Source organism: Typopeltis vanoorti, chromosome 23 (assembly GCF_054136105.1).
Source record: "Typopeltis vanoorti isolate ZY-2024b chromosome 23, IOZ_Tvanoo_1.0, whole genome shotgun sequence".
In the NCBI taxonomy this organism is placed as follows: domain Eukaryota; kingdom Metazoa; phylum Arthropoda; class Arachnida; order Uropygi; family Thelyphonidae; genus Typopeltis; species Typopeltis vanoorti.
The window spans coordinates 48,961,687-48,977,702 of record NC_143571.1 but is presented as its reverse complement, the minus strand read 5'-3'; the positions used below and the strand labels follow the sequence as shown (position 1 = coordinate 48,977,702).

At 35.0% G+C, this 16,016-nt stretch overlaps 1 protein-coding gene across 1 annotated transcript in view; it reads left to right on the top strand.

Annotated features, from left to right (window-relative positions):
* The first annotated feature begins 12,587 nt into the window (after positions 1–12,587).
* The window catches only part of Orc2 (origin recognition complex subunit 2), a 93,884-nt gene continuing 90,455 nt past the window's right edge, over positions 12,588–16,016 (top strand). Inside the window, exons 1-2 of the mRNA XM_090412530.1 lie at positions 12,588–12,726; positions 13,758–13,856. Of these exons, the coding sequence (XP_090268656.1) occupies positions 12,588–12,726; positions 13,758–13,856 (238 nt within the window). The remainder of the gene's footprint in view (positions 12,727–13,757; positions 13,857–16,016) is intronic.

Here is a 16,016-nt window from a genome sequence, read left to right as displayed (position 1 = left end):
TCAGAAGTGCCTTAAACCATGAAATGTTAGATATGGTAATATTGAAGTGTTGACAAGTAGCAGAATAATTTTGTGGAAAATGGTTGATAGGAAATAAATAATAATATAAATTTAATCACGTAATGCTCTCATAGTATCCTGAATACCCCTTTAGGGTATATATCAGGAAATCTATGATGATGAAAAAAAAAAAAAGGAACCCCACATTCTTGTTTTGTCCGCTGCTCATAAGATAAATATCAGTAATGACAATTAACGGCATAGGCTACATTCGTGTGAAGAAGATCGAGGAATTGAGTGCATTATTTTCTATTGGATGGGCTAATGTCCTCATGGATCATCTGACTATGAAATACAGTATGATGTAGGAGGCATAATGGTCCAGGTCTGTTTTTTTCTGATATGGTTTCGAACATTTGATTGTAGTGCTTAGAATGATGAAATGATGAACGCAGACTATTATTCAGCTTTAGAATAATGCAATCCTTTGAGACAAACAGTTTATGAACAGATACAGATTCTTTTTTTCAACATATCAACACACCGCGTGACTCATGCTGTTGCAACATGGTGTGACAGAATGACTAGAATTATGTTACATGAAGAATAGTCCAAATTACCTCAGGAATTGGTAAAGAATTTGCTTAAATGATAAACATGAGGTCATTGCCGAAGGAGATCCCACACCCTGTTCACACCCAATTGAGATATGTTCAATTTGGCTTCCTCTTAAATGCAATGCTGTCCCAGTTTTGCCCGCCATTTAGAAGTTGCTTTTCTGGACTTTCAAACTAAATGTATAAATAGAGACTATACTAATATGATAGTTAGTTCTTGAAGTGAAATTAAACATTGATACACTGATAAAAAGTCTTGCTGAACAGTCGTCATTTCCCAACACATCCATCTGATTAGAAACATGTGCATATCGTAACTTCTCACTCCATACCACTGATTTCTAACGATTTACCGAACACTTTAGAAAACAAAAGTATGGTTCCATAATTATTCGCTGATGCTTTGCCTGTAAAATCTGCTGTTCCATAGTCTCTAATTGTGATAAGGATATAAACCATCTTTTTTAATTTCCTTTTGTTCTAGTATCTACCAGTGTGTTTTTAAAATTTGCCAAAACTGGCAGTGATAAATCATATTTCCAACATGTTAATTTTTATTTTCCCAGAGACCTATAACCTTTAGACTGACCTTTTTATGATAATCTTAGGCATAACCTTTATAAATCTTATAAAGTAATTTAGTAGTATCTTGAGTGTTGACTAACGGATAGATAATGAGGAAGCTCTGCTTCAGATGCCAAAAACATTACGCCAGCCTCCATTTGCTACGGTAATAGAATTTTCACATTTTACGATGAAAATAATCTATGGTAAATACGTTCATCAGCATTTATGGTACAATGAAATTATAATTATTTTCCTAAGATTTTTATGGATCATTTTCTTTCCTGCATATTTGGCTTTTGCAAGTGCAATCTCATTCAGTGAGATGGAAGCTCATCTGTGTACCGCATAAAGACAGGTGAAAAAGATTGAGCTCGGTTTCAATCTCCTTCTTTACTTCATTCTAATCAAGTAAAATAAGTAAAATAATTTTGTTATAGTGGGTGATATTCGCCTATGTGTTTTAGATCATTCTAATTTTAGATTCATTCTAATCAAGTAAAATAAGTAAAATAATTTTGTTATAGTGGGTGATATTCGCCTATGTGTTTTAGAAAAAAATAAATAAAATAACATCTATATATATATATATATATATATATATATATATATATATATATATATATATATATATATATATATATATATATATATATATATATAGATGTTATATATATATATATATATATATATATATGTACCCTCAAGGGGTGTACAGGATATGATAGTACTACATGAAAAATTTACATCATTATTAATTTCCTATCTACAATTTTCCTTCAAATCAGTCTGTTACTTGTCAAGACTCCAACATTATCAGATCTTATTTCTATCATCTAAGGCACTTTGTACCGTATCAATCCACCTATATCTTGGTCTTCCTCTGGGTCGTTTTGCTTCCAACCTGGCAGAGAACACTTGTTTTGCTAATCTTTCCTCTCCCATTCTGTTTAAGTGACCATACCACCTGAGATTAGCTCTGCTAACGCATTCCTGGATGCGTTAGAAAGAAATGGTGAGAATACTCACCGTTTCTTTTAACCCATCATATGGTGTATACTTCTTTAATACTTCTACTCTTCTCCAAACATTTAAAGAAGGATAGTGTTTCGAAATGCAAATGTTAAGTAATTAATTTAATTACTTACATTACTTAATTAAATCTGTATAAAGACGCTCTGAATTCTAGCAAATGTTCACTTGATGCCAGATCAGAAGACACTGTTGTCGAACTCTGGTAATTATCCAAGTGGTTTCATCAAGAAAGCTGAACGGAAATCTCTTAAGACCATGAGATTGTCAGTTCAGTGGAGACTGTGATCATGGTATTGCGGGAAACTTCACTTGACAACAAACATTATTCTGAACCAACAGTTCAGAGAGAATTTCAAATGTGATTTTCTGTAATCTGACCATGCCTATTTAAGGTTATAATTAAACTACTTTTTAAACAAGTTTCTGTGTTTTCCAATGCACTGATTTAGGGCAAAACTACATTTTCAAATCGCTCGGATGTCATTTTCGAATTTCTCCATATCTGTTTTTTTATTATTATTGTTAGTAGTAGTAGTAGTAAATACAAAGTTATCTATTCGATAATAATATTACGCATTTTCAAAAACGTATTATTGACAAGTGTAGCGTTATAGCAGTTCCTAGTTCCATAATGCAACATCATTATATGGGAAAGATACTCCGTAGCTCAATCAGTATAGACGAACCCAATTGATCGGAAAGACCTGGATTCGATTCCCATCCATAACGTGAGGAACGTTTATCTGGTTTCTTTCGACTAAATGCGAGTTAGCCAGTCTCATACGGCGGTAGAGGGTTTTTCATCCGGAAACTCAAGTTTTTCGTCCCTCGGAACAGGCAAGTTGGCCCTGTGATCACACACACACACACACACACACACACACACACGGATCTACAGTCATAAACTACATGCTTAATCTCTCATTACGAGAGCTCAATCTGTCCTAAGGGATGGCAGAGGAAAGGAGCCTACGAAATAAATAAATTAGACGGGAGACCATTATCAGTTGGATTCCAGTTACCGACTAAAGGACCTTTTTCAAGGCCTTTTTACATACTAACTTTCCGAAGTTAGTCGATCTTTTCTTTGACACTTCTTTTCTTCCCATTCGTCTGTAAACTCAAAGTTTTAATCCTGACGCTCAGAAATTTTTATGTAGATATCACATTATTTCAGACAACAATATAGCTTAGGGTTTAGGATCAAGAGATGGTGGGAGTTGCTTATCGTACTCCAGTCAAATTCTTTCAATATCATCGAGTGGCAGTTGAGGGAAACTTGCTGCATACCACTCTCAAAAAAATAATAAAAAAAGTTAGGCATGCTAAAGGAATCTGCCATCTCTGTTTGGGAATAAGCTGTTTTTCTTATACAAGGAGAGGTACTAAAGGCATGTCTCCTATATTTTTTCCCTTTCGATTCGAATACGAAAGCTTTACACTTCACTCAGTGAACATTAATAGTCCCTAGTTCAGCATAGTGTCGCTGTGATCGTACACATGAGCGCAACGAGTAGTTCAAAATGGCGAGTGTTGACTGATCAGTAATGGCTAATTCCTTACTGTGGAAGATAAATCCAACGTAAGTTCGGGTCCATCAGAAAAATGCATTGGGGGACAATACGATCGACTTGAGCACAGTGAGGCTGGCTCAGACACTTTTAATAGTAGAGAAACGGAGGTAAGAAACATGACCGACAGCAAAGGGAAGTGATCTTGTCTACAAGAAGGTTCGCGCATGGTGGGTCTCGTAAGTGCTGAGCGTTGAACACCAGGACTCCTAGAAAGCATATGTACAGACTTCTCCATCCACGCTACGAGAATGAGAGTGCTGCTTTCTTATCACTCATAGTCACAGGTGATGAATCATGGATATATTTCACCACCTGTAGCTGTGGGCGATGTATTAATAAGAGGGATACTATTTCAACATTTGATTAACGACTAAACATACACACGTAACCACTCACAGTAATGAAATTTTAATAAGTAAATATTTGGTCCTAAGTATCATAGGACATTTTCAGTAATGTTCAAAGTAATGTACAGTTTATTCAAACAATACAGTACTAGGAACCACATGCAGTCAGGGCCAGTAGCGCAATTTAATCTTGGGGGGAGGGGGCTGAGTTGAGTAAAGGATTTGAGAATACACACTACGCATCGCATACGACCTATGACTGAGCATCTGCAATGATTGCTAATTCATAAGTAGTATAGAAATAGAGGACACAACACAACATAAATAAAAAAATGAATTTTAATTAGGAAAAGATTTTTAGAAAATATTCTGGTGTTTTTTTTTTTCCTTTTTCTTTGGGGGGGGGAAGGGGTCCTTCCCCCCTCTGGGTGTGCCACTGGTTAGGGCGCATGCTTACAATGGAATCCCTCTAAGTGTGCAGTAGCGTGTTATAGAATTAAATTAAAATATATCTGTGGGAAAAAAAGGTTACATTAAAATGAGATAACATATATAAAATTATTTTACACAATTGAGGATGACAATTTCCCAGACTTTTGGTCAGTAAGAATGTCATTAAAATTCAAATTGGGACTGTGACGTAGGATTTCAGCACTTTCCTTATATAAACGTTCATGTTTATATAAAGATCTATGTAGAAGTTTGGTCTGTTTCCAATGGATCCTATGGTTTGGGTTCTCAATTCCATGTTATGCGAGGTCATATTTCTGTGGTTTGATAAGACGGATATGGTCTTTATATTCCGAAATGCGTTTGCTAATGGATCTACCTGTCTGTCCGTAGTAGGACAATTTACAGAAACATAGGACCTCGTACACGCCAGGTAGCATCAGAGGTGAGAGTTTGTCTTTAGGAGAAGGTAATCAATTGTGGATCTGGTTGATTGGTTTTGTAGGTAGGAGATAATTTATATTTCCTCGTAATATTTGAAAGACGTTCGAAAATACCTTTGACATGAGGTATGGGAATCTTACGGGCTTGTTCTTGTCTAGGTCAATGTGTGGGGAAATAACTGATGATTTTTTTAGTTTGTTTTTGAATTGTATCCATTTTGTATGGCTGTATTTTTGATTGTTTCCAATTCTTGGTTTAAAGACTCTTCGGAGGAGCAGAATCTGTGTGCTCTGGTTACTAATGATTTAATGATGCGAATTTTTTGAAATGGATGATGAGTCGAAGAATTGTGAATGTAGCGACCTGAAAATGTCGGCTTACGATAGACAGAAGTGGAGACAGACCATCTTCTTTTCTTTGGATGTGTACATCCAGAAAGGAGATACCCTATGGAGATTCTTTTTCTAGCGTGAATTTGATGCGAGGATGAAGAAGGTTGATTTTTTCTAGAAACAAGTGTAGTTCTCGTTCAGAATGACCCCAGACAGCAAAGACGTCATCGACATATCGTAGCCAGATTTTTGATTTAGGATTAAATGTGAAAATTTTTTCTTCAAGGTGCTCTAGAAAAAGATTGGATAAGTTTGGTGATAAGGGAGACCCAGACCCCACTGCTGTTCCTTCCTTTTGCTTGTAAATTTTCTCTTTCCAAGTGAAGTATCCAGACGTAGTAACAAATTTGAATAAATCAACAATATCTGATGGAAAGTTTTGACTGAGTTAGTCTATCGTTTCCTTATGGGAAGTATTAGTGAAGAGGGAAAGAAACATGTCGAAGCTAATTAGCATGTCAGTTTCCAACAGTTGAATGTCTTTAATTTTTGCTTGAAACTCTGTGGAATTTTTAATTAATGAGGCTGAGTGGCCTATGAGAGGACGGAGGTTAGATAAAAATCTTGATGATTTGTAAGTCGAGCTGCTAATAGAATCCACGATGGTTCTGAGTGGAACGTTATTCTTGTGACGTTTAGGATGAAGTTACTATATGTTCTAGGAGGCCTAGCATGGTATGTCCCGAGTATTTTTTATTGTTTCTTGATCTAGGGAAGAGGTTTCACTAGTAACTTGTTTAGATTCTTAAGCTGTCTTTTTGTAGGATCATAATCAAGTTATGATCCTTCAGATCAAGATAATAATCATAATCAAGTAGGATCATAATCAAGTACGTGTGTATTTTAGTGATGAATGCTACACATGTTTCATTTTATAACAACATTTGATTAACTAATCTAGTCCATTCCACTTAGCCTTTATCTGGTGCTTTCGACTGTCACCTGTTTTGCCTTGTGAGGGAACCAGTCCTAAGATGCATTTTGCGGATGAGGATAAGCTGAAACAAGCGTTTTTGAAGAGCTCTGACAGCGGAGTAAAGACTTTTTATTGGGTCTGCATACTTCATATCACTCAGAGATAACAAAGTATACATGATGGAGACCTCGTTAAAAAATGACAGAATGTTAATAAAAGATGGAAAAGTAATCCATATAAAATCTATTGTTTATATTGTTATATTTTCTAGAAAAAATAGAAAAAAAGGAGGAATTACTTTCCTAGCGTTCCTCATATCATACCAATCTACACGGCGTATTCTTACATTAGATGTATCCCCATGATATTTTTCCTCAATAAATATAGATTTCATAAATAAAAATATCACTATTAATTTTTCTGAATATGATTTAGAACAGTTCGAAGAGAAAAACTGTGAATTTCAACACATTTTCAGACAAGCTATTAATATGGAAGTATAGGCATAACATGGATATAACACACATAGAATGACAACTAGCGATAATATTAGTATCTTTTAGATGGAGGTTATCTTCATTAACCTTTACATTTGGTGTATTTCCACAAACGTCCACATTTATGAGTGCACTGATGAATAATGTATTCATTACTAAAGCAAAGAAGATGAAAATCAACAATGCCAGGACGCATTCAACCTTAAGGCCGACATCATAGGAATTAAACTGACTCGAGTATTTCTAAAATTTAGTATAAGTTAACGGATGTTTGAAGTTTAAGATGTTTGAAGAATTAATATAAGACAATAAAAGACAATGTTTGAAGTTCATTCTTTTTTTTTTTTCACCAAACTCTCATCGAAGGGTTTCGCAAAGAAGGGAAGGTTAATGGCTATATTTCGGTTTATGAACAGTTCACAACACATATTCATGAGTTCATTTTATGAACTGTTCACAAAATCATTAGAAAACTTTGTCCTCAACTATTTTGAAAGCACTAGCTACCAACCTTTACTTATGACAAACGTGCGGTTTGACTGATAATGGTTCAATGCTGTCTTATTATGAGAAAAAAATAAGGTACCCAATTATAATAAATTTAGTTTAATCCTTTATCCAAGTGTAAGCAAACAAAGTTTGCACCTGAAGTATCTTCAGGACTGAGGCAACTCGTGGTAAAGGTGGACTAAGCTCTCATCACTTGGTATCTTCCATAATTAGGCTGACCATATTTCCTTGAGACAAAAACGGGACATTGGAATGGCAAAAACGGGATGGGGGTTATATATTATTCTGTATTGATGAGAAAGTAAGACGATTAAAAAAAGTTTTAGTACATAAACACATTATTTTTGCCACGTCTTTTGCAACCACCAAAATTGGTATTCGTGTTATCTGTACACAAACCAACAATTTTGGTTTGTAAGGCAAATTTGTCTCTTACTTCCTTCAATATAGCACACTGTATGTCGGATGTTTCGCCAGGTAAGGAAATAAAGTCTATAATTTCGTCTTGAACACAATTTGGCAAAAAAGTACCGCACAACAATTGGAAAAAGTTTGATGTCTTTTTTATTTGATGCATCTAAACTGACTGAAATGCTTTATGTTTTATTCAAATTCTATATTACTTCGCCCAATATGTGTGGTAATAAAACCTTGGTAATTCCTGCTTCTGATTTGGTACGTGCTGAAGAAAATTTTGGTTCATAAATTTTATTTATCGTTGTTGACAAGCAGTCAGTTGCACGAAAACTTTGTCCGTGATGCACAGTATAATAAGAAACAAGAGCTTCACTTGCTGCAATTTTATCGTTTTCATCATATTTGGCCATATCAATCACCACGTCTCACCATAAAAAGATTTGATGTTTTTAATGGAAGCCAAAGTCTTTTCAGCATCCTTATGTTCCTGGTTACACAGATGTTGGTTGATATCTGTTCTACCTCCATGAGCAACGAAAAAATGGACATTACAATGTTGACATACCACTTTTGTTCCATCGCTAAACAGCTTGTCCATATTAATAAATTTGAATTCATTCCAGAGATCGTCATTAAAACTACAGTTCAGTTTCGCCTTGTTGACATTGCAAGGATAGACTTAAAGCTTCAAAAAATAAGACTTCAAAAAATGAAATCTAAACCACAAGCATTGAATAACAAAGCTCCCCCTGTTAACATACAGGCAAAACAAAAACTAACGCTACAGCAGAACAAATGTTGCCAACATAATGCGACTCCATGGTTATACAACTTACTGGTATCCGTGATATCGATATATGATTATAGGTTATGAATAATAATTCATAACCTATGATTGATCGGTATTAAAATATATTATAGATTTTATTAAAAACGGGACAAAATTGACATTTTTATTAAAACGACGGAACAGCCGAGAAATATGAAAAAAAAATGGTGCTGTCCCGTTCAAAACGGTACATATAGTCAGCCTACCCCTAATGCAAAGCCCATCTCCTTGCGGACATGTATAATGCTATGCATTAAGGGAAGGACCACTCAGATCGGTTTCGACATTTATTGAGATCTCGTCGGTGGGAGCCAGACCCAGAGGTGGTGATACTAAGGTGAAAGTAATAGAGAAGTCATATTTACCTATACGAGTTGCCAAAAGGTGTCTCACCTTATTATTAAATGTGCTTTGCATTATGGGAGATACTAAGACAAGTGATGAGAGCTTAATCCACCTTTACCACGAGAAAGAAATGATTGAGAAGGAAAAAGGTTTTGAGATTTATAGAACTGTATTTTAAGATGTGCATTAGGACTTTTGCTTTAAAAGTACTTGATATAATAAGTAAGCATTAAATTTCTTTCTGCATAATAGTTGTCTTTGACAGAACGCTTAATGGATATACAAACGTAAGGTACTTAAATTAACTCTTGAGGCTAGTAAAAAATTGAATAATTTCTGTAATGCCTTTTTATTCAAAGGGAAGTAGAATGCTGTCTACTACTTTTATTTCAAAAGCGACTATATATAGCACCTTTTAGCTCCAATTTTCTGAAATTCAGTAAACAGAGTCTGACATCCTATGGTCTTCCTTCCATTCTTTGTAATTGAACAGCCAGTTTCTCCTAAAATTATTCTCTAAGTACCATAGTAGATCAATATTTCTCTTAAACTTTCCTACTAAGGCCAGGGTACACAAGGGCTCCATACTTCTTTCACAAATAAATGACCTCTCTACAATGACCTTAAATACTATCCACAATTTTGCTGCTTACAATATATTCCATTGACAAACCTTCTAATGATCAAGCATTCCGATCTTGAAGATCTTTCATAACTAATGCCTTAACACATTCAGTGCCACTGACGCTTTGAAGAGTCAAACTGATAATTGCATATTATTTGCAATTGCGTATCTAAATATTGTAAGACTCAAGTGTTTCTCTGATGTATTACTCAGTCAGGCCTGGGCAGTCGAATTGTGTGGATGTGTAGTTTCGGCTGCAACGTTATTCTGTCATTCTGAATGGCCTGTGAACATTCTGTCATAAATGAGTGTCAGTGAACTTGTTAAGCACTGAGCTCCTTTACCATTCTCTAGTGGAATAAGAGCACACTCATACATTAATACTCATAAATACCCACACTAGAGATATTGCAATTTGTGTGTGATTGTGTGCATGCGCACCTAAATATATACTGTATTCCCTTAAGAGATTAGGCAGCACACTCTTTAGTAATCAGTGGCATCCAGTTTCTACTTTTGTCATGAACAAACGATTAGTGCCATCACTAGTTGGAGCACATAGCCAAATCACATTAGGATATGGCAAACAAATGCTGACCACTTCATGCATAATCCGACTAGTATTGCTGAGAGGAACAGTATGATTTCTATGGTCTATTTACTTTTCCGGTAGACCGATTAACTCAGAAACCAGCTGAGAAAAACAGAAAAGTTCCTTTAGTGAATACAATACATAATACTGTCGGTCACCTTTGACTGTCCAAAGGACCTGCGCTTTTAGATCGTCTGCCATATAAATTATAATATTTCATATTTAATAAAAAGAGTATTTATTTAGTATTTAATATTTATTTTAATCAGTGTTTATAATATTTATTTTAATTAGTGGCTGTGCGTATTCATTAGTCGATTTTGCTGAGTTGTGAAATCAGAAATCTAAGTACCTTCCAGAGATATCCTGTGTAGCTATGTGGAAATAACATTTCCTTTAACAGTGCTAGGTCAGCTGAAAAAAGTCAGTTCAGAGTTCGATTGCAGTCACCGACTAGAGAAACTTTTTTTTTTCTGGGCCCTTTTTTCAGCCAGATCACCAGTTAATCGGTCTTTAACAGGCAAATAGGATTTTTTCCTCATCCCAGCAATCAAATTTTAACCCTGCAACTAAAAAATTGAGTATAGAACTTGCACTATTTTAGAGAATAAACATGATGTTAGGATTATTGACCACAAGACGGCGGCAGTTTCTAGAAATGTTCTATAAAGGCGCTTATTTATTATTGCAAACTTCAAAGGAAACACAAGCGCCTCTAGAAGATTTGGAAGAATTACAGTCACTCACGCAAAAAGATAAGCAAGTTTCAGTGCGGCTAGTAGTTGGAAGGGATTCAATTGATCGCTGTTGTTGGCACACGCTTCTTCGATGAGTCTTTGGACTCCCTGGAAGTGTCAAATAATAATAATGACAGGTCATAATAATAATGATGATGATAGATATGCACTCATGGGAGACTATGAAGTAAACTAATTTGTTTAAATTAAGGGGATATTAAATCCACATTATTTTATGTGTAGCTCAGTAGAAGTGGCGTTTGCACTCTACAGCGCTTGACCGCACGATGAAAGGCGTTCGAATCTAGTCGCCGACTAAAGGAAGTTTTTCTAAGCCTTTTCTCGACCGGTTCCAGAGTTTGTCGATCTCTGGCACGGGAAAGCGGGTTTTTTCGTCCCGTAAACTCAAGAAAATCGGCCATCGAACCACACTATTTTCAGACATTAAAAATATTGTGTTAGGGTTAGGGACCACCAGATGGCAGCACTTACTAGCCGCTTTCTTCACTGTGTGCCGATTAATTAATGATAGCCTTGGGTTAGCTATCTCTGATTGGCTACCAGTGGAGATTGAACTGCCCACTCAGTCTCCAAAAAAAAAAGTTAGATAGGGCTAAAAAACGGCCTCGCCTACTCCCTATATGGGAACAAAACGGCGTTAGCTGATTTTTTATTTTTTTATTTTAAAGTCGAATAAGAAACTCAAAGATCAGAATCAAAGAGTTTCATGCCGAATATAGTAAACTATAAAAATTTCGGCGGATTGTAGCGTAAGCTAAAGCACATAGTTCAACACTAGGGCAACTCGTTGCAAAGGTGGGTTGTAAAGTTCTCAAGAAATAATGTGGGATTTAATATCTCCTTAATTTAAATAATGTTACATCGCCGAAGTGAAGTCTGTTGGCTTTTATATTATTTCATTTAAGTAATTTATGGGTGCACCTTTTTGACAACTCGTATAGCAAAGTATATAAGTTCTTTTCGCTATAACCTCAGTATTACCAGGTCTACCTACTCAGTGATGAGACTTCAATAAAGGTCGAAACCGGTCTGGGTAGTGACCTTCCAACATAATGTATAACATCATACGTCTCCTAGGAGATGTGTTTTACATTATGGGTAATACTAAGAATAGTGAATAGAACTTTACCCACCTTTGCAACGAGTTGCCCTATGTGCCTTAGCTTACGCTACAATTCGCCGAAATTTTTATAGTTTACTATATTCGGCATGAAACTTTTTGATTCCGATCTTTGAGTTTCTTATTCGGCTTTGAAATAATGTGGGATTTAATATCCCCTTAATTTAAATAATGTTACATCGCCGAAGTGAAGCCTGTTGGCTCTTTTATTTTATTTAAGCTAATTTGTGTTAAATAATATTAGCTTCGTCTTTAATTAGATTATCTTCTCTATTTTATTTTTCTCTATTATATTATTCTTCTCTATTATACTCTTTTAATTAGATTATCTTCTCATATAATCAGATTATAATCATAATCTTAAATAAAACTCACAATATAATCAGATTATTCTCATCATAGTTAGTTTTTTGTTGTTTATTTGTTTGTTGTGTTATTAGGCATACGTTCTCAGAGAAGCAGTTTGCTGACCAAAGATTATCCAATTAAGAAAACATCGAGTCATTATATCAAGAGTATTTGTTTTTGAACAACTTGGTTCTTTTGTTGTTATAGATGGCGTTTTGGTCAGTATGTGCATTTGTCATGGCAGCATCGATTAGCGCTAGAAAAGGAACTGTAGCTTTAGTTAGGTTTGTTGGTGATCGAGCGGAGGGTGTTGAAAATATTTTACCTATTAATGAAAGGAGAAGGGGTGAGATGGAAACTTATTTGGTATAAATATGATAGTCATACATGAGAGATAATTATATATTATTGTGTATACATATATAAAACGATTTAGTAAAAGTTAACCCAATCCCACGTGGAAGAAGCATGTTGACAATAACAGAACTAATCAGTCCTAGGAAGTTCATGCAGCTGTCTAATATGCAACTCTTCGGCAAAGGAGCACTTTATTTACCTACCTCTACCAAAAAAAAAAAAAAACGAATAAATTATTATTCTTAGTTTTAGTTGGTTGAACGAAATAGAAAACAAGTAATTGTGCGTCAAGTAACATAAAATTGCGTGAAATTAACGTATTACTTCCGATTGTCTTCAGTAGAAAGAAAAAATAAAGTGCAACTGGAAAGCATGTCTATATATATTGGAGGTGTCGAATAATAATATATACACACAAAGGAGATATGAATAGACATATTGCATATCACAAAATGCAACTAGAGAGTATGGAATTACTCATTTTCTTATCTTATTGCTTTACAGGGAAATATGGATAAAATGCTACATATTCCTAAAATTATTAAAAAAAAATTTCATCTAGCAAGCTACATATAGCATTGATTTTGCTGTAGACTTTGTGGCTTCTCATATGTAGGAACTATTTAAAATAAAATAAAAAAACAAAACACCTGGTATTTTTACAAAGTGATCTAGGTGAGCCTCTACAGTATTTTCTATATTTCTGTATCACATTAATGAAACAGTAACAGATTATTGGCTAGTTGTGCTAGAGGTGGGAAAAGTGAACCTTGACCAAAGTTTTGGTATAGGATATAATGAGTGCAGTTGATTTTCCCTTGATATTGCTATGGTTAATAAAACTATTAAAAATGATTTTCGGTTACTAAATATAATATAAGGTTATATCCTAATGTTTTCTGTTATGAATACATTTATTAAGTTAAATTTTTTTTCTTGATAAACTCACTGTTAAAGCTTTTAATGTTACTTGATTTCAGAATGCATGTAATATTTTTATATATTTATTTTTTATTTCAGTTACTAAGGAAACAAAAAATAAAACTAGAAGATCATTGTTTCCAGAGAGTTTACCTATTGATATTAATGATGTTGAAGAAGAATATCATATACCTACTGGTATGTATTTACAAGAAACATGAATAAAACAAGATCTGTTTTGAAAGTTTATTTATCACTAGGTTAGACTATAATGAATTTAGTTTAATCCTTTATCCCAGTGAGAGCAAACAAAGTTTGCGCCTGAAAATATCTTCAGGACTGAATATAGTGTTGTACTAACTTACCTGGGTAAGTAGTGCAACACCAAGGTGTGTTGCACTTAGGAGTGTTGGTAGCTTGCTCCACCTTTGCTACGAGTTGCCTTGGTGTTGCACTACTTACCCAGGTAAGTTAGTACAACACTATATTCAGTCCTGAAGATATTTTCAGGTGCAAACTTTGTTTGCTCTCACTGGGATAAAGGATTAAACTAAATTCATTAAAGATCTGTTTTATTCATGAATGTTGCCAAGTATTTGCGTGTATAGAGTGATCCTTTTTACCTCTTTTTTTAAAACATGTTCCACTTGTGGTCTAAAAGTATTTGTTGTGACTTCCAGATGTATTTTTTATATATGTTAGGGTGCCCATCCATCCTGTTTTCCTAAAAACTGCCCTACAATCCCTAGATATGCTTTGGGGACACCAATATGTTTTTCCATTTCAAAGATGAAAAACTGTGGTAGAAATATATGATTATCTTCTGATGGATTTATTTCTATTATCAAAATGTTAGGGTTCCCTCTCCCATTTCATTTCAGCAGTTTTCAAACACTTTCATAATGAAAACCATTCTTGAATTTATTTTGATGCTGCTTCCAACTGCCTTCAGTAGAAAGCTTTTCTACTGAAGGCAGTTGAAAGCAGTATTGTTGGCATTCGCTCTTTACTGAATTTTATTATGGAGCAAGGACAAAAATCAAGTGCATATTGACACAGTAAAATCAATGATAATTATAAAAAAAAACCTATTTCAAAAGAAATGAAGTCCAATAATTTTCCAGTTTGTGTAGAAAGGAAGAAAAAACATTAAAAAGATACATTCTTCTGAAAAGTATATTAAGATCACAAGAACTTGCCACCTGCATCAACCACTACAGCAAAGCTTCCAAGGAATGGAAGCTGCTGGGGCTACAAGTGCAACAAATTTTGAGTAATGGATCTTTTTTTACAACACTCAGAAAGGATTAAAAAGAATTTAATACTTCCTATATTTCGTCCTAGTCACTAGGACATCTATGGGGATTACATAAATAACTAATGTAACATAACACAAATATCATACAATACTAAGCCCAACCACATGAGTGACACTAAAGTGGAGAATATTATCCTCCGCGATCGCGCTACCTACATCCCGCTAGAACAAGATGCCACAAAAACACAAGTTAAAAAATTAAAATCGTACTTAAAAAAGTATCTTCCTGACCCCCCGACATCACGAAAAAACTTAAACCTTTCTGCTTCCCGAATTTACGGCTTACCAAAAATCCACAAACCCAATTCCCCACTCAGACCTATAGTATATGCCACCAATGCACCTTGCTACAGACTGTCTAAACAGCTGGCCAACTCTCTGACCCCCCTCACTGGAAGGTCCACTTCCTATATAAAAAACTCAACCCACTTTAAAGCCCTCATAGAAAATTTAACCTTGCATAAAGCAGACATATTGATAAGCTTTGATATCTGCTCTTTGTTTACTAATATTCCCTTAAGTGACACCTTATCTCTCTTACAAAAAGTTTTCCCATCTGACATCTTAGATCTCTTTTCCTTTGCCATTAATTCTGGGTATTTTTCTTGGAAGAACAAAATCTACAAGCAGATAGAGGGAGCTGCCATGGGTCCCCCCTCTCCCCCCCCTTGCCAATTTCTATATGGAAGATTTTGAAAAATGAGCCATAGACTCAGCCCCACTCAAACCTTCTATCTGGCTAAGATATGTAGATGATGTGTTCTCTATTTGGCCTCATGGCCCAGACACATTAGACTCCTTCCTCAGTCATCTCAATAACCTACATCCAAGAATCCAGTTTACTATGGAAAAGGAAAAGAACAATTGTTTACCCTTCCTAGACACCTTAGTCACACGCCTGCCTAATGATACACTTGCCTTCACTGTATACAGAAAACCCACACACACAGGTAGATACATTCACAAACTCTCACACCACCACCCCTCTCAACAATATAGCATTATTAAAACTCTTACCAAGAGAGCCCACAATCTTTGTT